The sequence below is a fragment of the Bidens hawaiensis genome, unplaced genomic scaffold (genome assembly GCF_021521415.1).
Source record: "Bidens hawaiensis isolate Kalapana, Puna unplaced genomic scaffold, B.hawaiensis_p1.1 tig00002553_1, whole genome shotgun sequence".
In the NCBI taxonomy this organism is placed as follows: Eukaryota; Viridiplantae; Streptophyta; class Magnoliopsida; order Asterales; family Asteraceae; genus Bidens; species Bidens hawaiensis.
In genome coordinates, this window is record NW_027491139.1 from 1327744 (window position 1) to 1335546 (window position 7803).

The 7803-nt window shown below is 33.4% G+C and overlaps 1 protein-coding gene and 1 pseudogene across 1 annotated transcript; both read left to right on the top strand.

Annotated features, from left to right (window-relative positions):
- Positions 1 to 741: 741 nt before the first annotated feature.
- LOC143620347 (putative WD repeat-containing protein C2A9.03) lies at positions 742 to 5204 on the top strand. Its single transcript, XM_077092051.1, has 10 exons — positions 742 to 947; positions 1708 to 1837; positions 1965 to 2123; positions 2213 to 2299; positions 2757 to 2891; positions 2972 to 3082; positions 3187 to 3278; positions 4049 to 4154; positions 4478 to 4564; positions 4644 to 5204. Coding segments are annotated over exons 1-10 (1323 nt in total). The 5' UTR covers positions 742 to 945; the 3' UTR covers positions 5058 to 5204.
- A 486-nt stretch (positions 5205 to 5690) lies between these two features.
- Positions 5691 to 7803, top strand: LOC143620172 (uncharacterized; annotated as a pseudogene).

Below are 7803 nucleotides of genomic sequence, written 5' to 3' on the forward strand. Positions count from 1 at the left end.
CCACCATCAATTGTCGCTCAGTTGCTCGTTATTATCAGCTATCCACCGCTTCAACTTCAAGATGGAAACTGGTAGTGTTAAAGATAATACACATGGCCGCTAGTAAGGAGTTCATGACTTCATGTGTTGTTATGTGGACTAAAGATGCTACAGAGTTAGAGAATAAATTCAGCTTGCTCAATATATGCATAGAGGCACAGAATCACATTTGTATAAATTTTATTAATGGGATGTAGAAAATTTAAAGACCCAAGCCAAGTCTTTTCAAATTACTAAGGTAGTTTTGCATTATCAAACAAAATAAAACACACACAAAAACTTAGACAAAACCGGTGCAAAACACTCTTTCCTTTGCTTAGCTATTCATTAGTTGAGATTAGTCGATAGGTTAAACCGATTGAAGCAGTCGGAAGTTTTCGAAATATTAATTTGGACCCGAAATATTACGTGTTTTATTTCAACCACAAACATTAAACCAAACCGACCAATAGTCATAATTGCTTATTAGATATAATCGTTTAGTTACATATGTTAACAATTAAACTTGGAATCAAGTGTTTGTGCTTTGGGTATAAACAAACTCTCAAGAAGCAAAAGTGTCACGACAGTAACGTGTGAAATCAATTTCTTCAGAGCCCAAAAGAAAAAAAGATCTTCTTTGGATGAAGAACAACAAACCCTTTCGACTCACACTCCAATTCCATTAATAATAATAATAATAATAATAATAATAATAATAAGAATAATTGATCCACGATATTTCACGAAAACCCAACCCACAAAATACTATTATTCATTCCTCGATTTTAGACACTTCAATCATTCATAATCTTTTACGTTTTTCCACACACTTTCAATTCAATTCAATTCATTCACCTCCTACAATTCAATCTCCAAACCAAAATTCACACCTTTTCATCTGGGTTTCTCATCTCGTCAACGCCCATGTACGCTTATCCTCTCACTAACCCTAATTTTGCCTTTAATTTTAACAATTTCTGATTTAGGGTTTTTTTATTTTTATTAATTAATGTGAAATTAATATGTGGGTTTGAACGATTATGATGAAATAAGTTCTGGGTTGATGGAAATTGACGAATTTGATAACTAATTTAGGGCTAATTTTTCCTTTGTGTTTAATTTCACCAATTTCAGGGTTTTTTTATTGTCATCAATTAATGTGAAATTAATATGTGGGTTTGAACGATTATGATGAAATATGTTCTGGGTTGGTGGAAATTGAAGAATTTGCTAACGAATTAGGGCAAATTTTTCCTTCATGTTTAATTTCACCAATTTCTGATTTAGGTTTTTTTAAGCAGTTAATGTGAAATTAATATATGGGTTTGGACGTTTATATGTTGAAATAAGTTCTGGGTAGGTGAAAATTGAAAAAATTGCTAACGAAATCAGGGCTAATTTTAATCACCAATTTCTGATTTAGGTTTTTTTTCTTCAATTAATATGTGGGTTGAACGATTATGGATGAAATAAGTTCTGGGTAGGTGGAAATTGAAGAATTTGCTAACGAATTAGGTCTAATTTTGCCTCCATGCTTAATTTCATCAATTTCTGATTTTTGGGTTTTTATAATTGTCATCAATTAATGTGAAATTAATATTTGGGTTGAAAGATTTTGGATGAAATGACTTCTTGGTAGGTGGAAATTGAAGAACTTGCTAACGAATTAGGGGGTATTTTTTGCAGGGATTACCGGATGCCTGATAATGAAGTTGATGAAATTGATTACATAGCAGATGAGATAGATGTTTTAGATTTTGTGATGGATGATGTGGAGGGAGGTGGTGTGTATGAAGTTGTTGATGATTATGATATGGTTAGTTAATTTAGTTTATTTTCATTGCTTTTAGCCTGTTAAATTACTTGGATTGTTATTTGGTAACATGGTTTTTGTTGAATATTTATTATGAATGTTAAGTTTTTTGTTTTTTTATGTTGTGAAGGTGACGGATACGTCTTCGGCTCAAGCGAGGAGAGGTAAAGATATACAAGGGATTCCATGGGAGCGGTTGAAGATAACGAGAGAAAGTTACAGACGCACGCGACTGGAACAATATAGAAACTATGAAAACATTCCATTATCAGGTGAAGCTGTTGACAAGGTACAACTTTAATGATTCTGGTTATGCTATGCATGTTTGTGTAATATATGTGTGTGCTTATATGTGTATATGTGGGTTTCTGTGTGCAGAAGTGTAAGCAAAAGCAGAAGGGTGCCAACTACTATGAGTTTTTTCACAATACAAGATTGGTGAAGCCTACAATTCTTCACTTTCAGGTAATTGGTGTTTGGTTCATTAACAATATGTAAAGGTGACATTTTTATTTCACTTACTAATCGGTTAAGGCTTGTTATGTTTTTATCTATAATGGGTATACATTATAATACAAAAAAGTTAAGATGAAGTTATTCTAATGGATTGAAAGGCGTCCAAAGTGTTTACTAATGCATAAAACTTTCTACACCATTTTAATCAAAATTTAGCTTATTACAACTTTTTGTTCATTATCATTGAAATAATACTATATTTTATTCATACTAAACTAACTAATTATATATAAAAGTAGAAGACAAAAAAGTGTTTTGGGTTGAGTTGACAAACTAGTCGAATGTGGCACAACTAGTATTGTTTATTTTAAGACCGTTAAAATCCTTCTATGTGAAGCTTGAGATTATTATTGAAATAATATAACTTCTGTAATTGTGTTTTTAATGGGTTCATATTGTTTTTCAGTTAAGGAACCTGGTGTGGGCCACCTCAAAACATGATGTATACCTCATGTCTAACTACTCAATGATGCACTGGTCATCATTATCGTACAATCTGACCGAGGTCCTCAACTTTTCTGGTCATGTAGCACCCACCGAGGTAATTTTATTTTATTCACAACGTTTTGGTAATTTTTGTCTTAAAAATTAATTAATTATATATGGTTTGTGGTCATCTAGAAACATGCTGGGAGTTTGTTAGAAGGTTTTACACAAACACAGATTAGTACTTTAGCAGTTAAGGATGATTTTTTAGTTGCTGGAGGGTTTCAAGGAGAGCTTGCTTGTAAGGTATTTTGGAAGTATAATTGTTTAATTTTCTTATGCCAAGTTTTTTTGGTTTGCAAGATGCATTTGGAGTCTAATATTCTTATTTCTTTTATAAAATGATGCAGCGGTTGGATAAACAGGGAGTAAGTTTCTGTACAAGAACAACTTATGAGGAAAATGCCATAACGAATGCGGTTGAGATATATGACAGCTTGAGGTAATGCCACAAAACTTTTTGTTCAAAAATGTTATTGTTTCATTAATAAACGGTTGGTGTTTCAGATATGGTTACAAACTTAAAAGTTTTAAAATTTGTATTATTTTAAGAATAATGTAATTTTATGTATGAAATGATTTAGGAGACTTTATGCATTAAAATACACTTTTTTGTGGCTTTCGATTAGTTTGAGCAATTTGGATATTATCATTAGCAAATATTTATTTTTAATTTTACACACGACTCGCTAGAGGTCAAACATAAACAGAAAACACCTTTTCTCCAAAGAAAAATTGAACTTTGTTGTAAGCTAATGTTTATATCTTGTATTTCATTCGAAGTCTATTATTGAATAAACTGATTCAGGTTTTTTATTGAATAAAAAACACTTTCGGCAGTTTTAGTTTGTTTTGAGTCATTTTGACACATTCTTTTTTCCCATATGAGCTGTTAAGAGATCAAACAATGCCCAAAACTTTTTAACCTTGCATCGTTCCATTGAATATTTGCTTGTTTTTGAATAGATTCATTAATTATCACTTCTTTATTAGTCGTGTGGAAGAAAAATAACATTTTTAGCTATTTTTCTTTAAAAATAAACTTTTGGTGGATCTATTTGGATCATTTGACAGGTTCCTTTTTATCTATTTTTTTAGGTTTACCACTTAAAACATAACACACCACCAATAGACCTATTTATAGTCAAAATGGTCATCTTAATATAAGCTCGTGATGGTGCTTACATATTGATATATTGAGTTATTTTGCAGTGGTGAAATGCATTTCATGGCATCAAACAATGATGGTGGTGTGAGAGAATATGATATGGAGAGATTTCAACTTGTGAATCATTTCCGTTTTCCTTGGCCAGTCAATGTGAGTTTCTTGCACATACATTACAATATGAATTGACCCTGAACACTTGGTCCAAAAGTTCTAAACTTTTTTAAAGTATGTTGTGAGGCATAAATTCTGTTGCAAACTTGACACTGGTATCCTCTTTTCTGCTCTCAAGATTTCTTGGTTTATTAATTTTCTTCTATAGTATTTGCTAAGATCTTGAAGTGGTAAATGGGTTCGGTTAGGTTGTCAAAAGGTTTAATTTTTTTTATAAAAGACTTGAAAGGAAGTCATAAAACATAGGTTTGTCACGAGTGATATGATTTATGTTTCCACTAATCGATTCTTTGTGGTTTTAGCATTCATCAAGGAGCCCTGATCGCAAGCTTATAACCGTTGTTGGAGATCATCTTGATGGACTTATTGTGGATTCTTCAAATGGAAAAGTAAGATATCATAATACATGTTATGTTTTTTTTGTTATTAATTTTCATTTTCTTAAATAAAATTATATCTTGTTTGCAGACTGTTGCGTCTGTTCAAGGTCACCTTGACTACTCATTTGCATCCGCATGGCATCCCGACGGAAGACTGTTTGCTACCGGGAATCAAGACAAAACATGCAGGGTATGGGATTTAAGAAACCTCTCAACCCCAGTTTCAATTCTCAAGGTCAACATGGGTGCAGTTCGGTCAGTTCGCTTCTCATCAGACGGTCAGTTTTTGGTGGTGGCGGAGCCTGCGGACTTTGTTCACATTTACGACACGAAACTAAACTGTGAAAAAAGACAAGAAATCGATTTTTTCGGGGAAATATCGGGCGTGTCACTTAGTCCGGATGATGAGACGCTATATATTGGAGTGTGGGACCGTACTTATGCTAGTTTGTTACAATATAACAAACGACATAAGTACGGCTACCTTGATTCTTTTGTGTAGGTCTAGGTTTAGTAGTTAGTTACTACCTAAAAATAATAAGATTTCTGATATGAGTTTTGGTTTGGTGTTTGTTATGGATGCTGATTTAGTTTTGGTTATATATTGGAGTATATGATGAATTGAAACCATGGGTTTTGTTTATAAAAACCGTAAACGGGTTTGTGGGTTAATCTGTTTAGCTAGTAGGATTAAATGCTTGATGTGTTTACTTATGTTTAAATGAAACTAAAGAGTTAAATTTTAAACTGAACAAGTTGTACCTAATAAATTGTACAATTTTGTTCACTTGTGTAAATCAACTTGTCCACAATCCACATGCATGTACTTTCATGTTCCCAAAACAATTGTCAAGTTATGTTTAAAACTTTATTTTAAGTAAATTATCTTGACAATTCATATCATTGTATTTATTTTATGTAATCACATTATAAGCCCGAATATTGACAACAATATCATTAAGCAATATGACTATATGAGAGTTGACTTCAAAACATTTTGACAAAGTCAAGGTTTCAAAAAATGTCAAAAGAACCATCCCAACAAGAAGCCAGTTTCCATCTTATCTATGATCTATCCATTTATATAAATATGTTCATATGATGTGTTGTTTTACACAAACAATCCAACAATACAATGGACAAAAATCTGTTTGAAGCATCCTTAACAGGAAATGTGCAAGCCCTCATCGCATTGCTCGAGCAAGACGATCTCATTCTCGACAGAGTTTCACCAACTCGACTAAGTGAAACTCCATTGCACATTGCAGCCTTGCGAGGCCACGTCGATTTCACAAAGATTCTTCTACTTAAAAAACCGTCACTTGCAACGTCCCTCGATTCGTTAAGGCAAACACCGCTTCACCTGGCCTCGGCTGGGGGCCACGTGCAGGGGCGGACCCACCTTAGTGAGATCGGGGTCCCGGGACACCAATCTTTTTTAAAAATATAGTAGAGACAATAGGTTACTTTTTTAAAGGACCCCATAAAAATACTTAGGTGGAACCCATTGTATCAAAGCTCTCTTTGGTGTAGTGGCATACCTTTTCTCTTCCAACTTAAAGGTCACAAGTTCAAGCCTCACTAAGGGTGGGTTTAACATTTTTATTTTGTATTTCTAATTTTTATTTAAACATAGTGTTTTTAAGGGTGGTTTCAACATTTTTATTTTGTTTTTCAACATAGTGTTTTGTTTGGTTTAAAAGCAAATATTCTTTTTCGTTTTTCTACATTTTTATTGAGATTTCTAATTTCTAATTAAAATTAAGGGTTTTATTTGGTTTAAAAGCAATTCTTTTTTGTGTTTTTTTTTTATTAAATTCTAATTTAAACTTAAGGTTTTATTTGGTTTAAAAACAATTCTTCAAAGATAATATTATAGAAATCAACAAACAATTTAACGAAAACTTAGATAAGTTAGAAAGAAAGTTTGAGTCTTTATATTCTTTTAACAATATTCTCTCAACCAACCGGAATGGCGACTGCCTCAAAAATTCTAATGTTGGGTGGTGAAAAATGTACACCGAAAAAAAGGGACCCCATTGGATGAAAATCCTGGGTCCGCCACTGGCCACGTGGAGATCGTGCGTGAGCTTTTACGGGTTATGGGTGATGAAGGGTGTTGTTTTCGTGACCAAGATGGAAGAACGCCTCTCTATTTGGCTGTCAAGAATGAAGAGCTGGAGATTATAAAACTTTTGATTCAAACAAAGGCTGATATTAGTAGAGAATTACAAGAAAACGGGGAAACCGTTTTGCATACGTGCATTGCATATAGTCGTTTTGAAGCGTTTAAATTGTTGTGTCAATTGGAATGAAGATGAGCTTGCGACGCTCACAGATCGTAATGGGAACACCCTCTTACACCTAGCTGCTGTTCACAAGCAGGTTCAGGTACTAGTTTTAGAGATCCTTTTTATAATTGTTTCAGTAATTATTTTCTTATGTCACTGCTTTAGCTATATAGTTGTAATGTGTAATCTCAATAAAAGTATTGTTTTAATGTTTGTGTAGACTGTGAAGTATCTGCTTCAGAAACCAAGCATCAGAATGAATGTAAACGTTGTTAACGGACACGGATTCACTGCATTAGATGTTCTTGATCATTGTCCGCGGGATATCAAAGCATTAGAAATCCGAACTCTACTTATGGAAGCCAATTTCTCGAGAGCTAAATCGTTTCAAGCATCAATCGAACCTATTCCGTCACAAAATGTTACGAGTCATGATAACAAACCCAAAGGATTGATGTCAAGAATATGGAGCTGGTATCTAAACAACAACGGAAACTGGTTAGAAAAAACAACGCGTGAGTCTAATACTCGCAACAATAATAGTGGCCACAACATCATTCTACTCGGGGATACATGACACATTCAACGATTTTGTGGTCGTGTATACGATAATAATGGTTATATCTCTTATTATTCTTGTGGTGTTGTTAAGTGGGATTCCTTTAAGGAACAAGTTTTGTTTGTGGGTGCTCAACCTAGCGACTCTTTGCATCATATTTTTCGTGACGGTTTCGTACTTACACGAGATAGCTAACATGTCTCCTGATTCGTGGGTGAATCGGACAACTTTGTACATGTGTTTTGTGTGGATTGTTATGTGTTTGTTGTTTGGGTTCATTCACACTATTTTCTTCATAATATGGGTTGTGAAGAAACTAATGAAGGCTAGAACAAGGGCAAGAAATAATGACCAAATTAATGGTGTTTGAGAATAAGAATTTTGTTTCATTATTGTAT

Bases quoted from the DNA above. Each gene is read 5' to 3' on its own strand.
- LOC143620347 (XM_077092051.1), top strand. The intron at 1,838-1,964 runs GTTAGTTAATTT...TATGTTGTGAAG, and splicing joins TTGTTGATGATTATGATATG to GTGACGGATACGTCTTCGGC. The intron at 3,083-3,186 runs GTATTTTGGAAG...AAAATGATGCAG, and splicing joins AAGGAGAGCTTGCTTGTAAG to CGGTTGGATAAACAGGGAGT.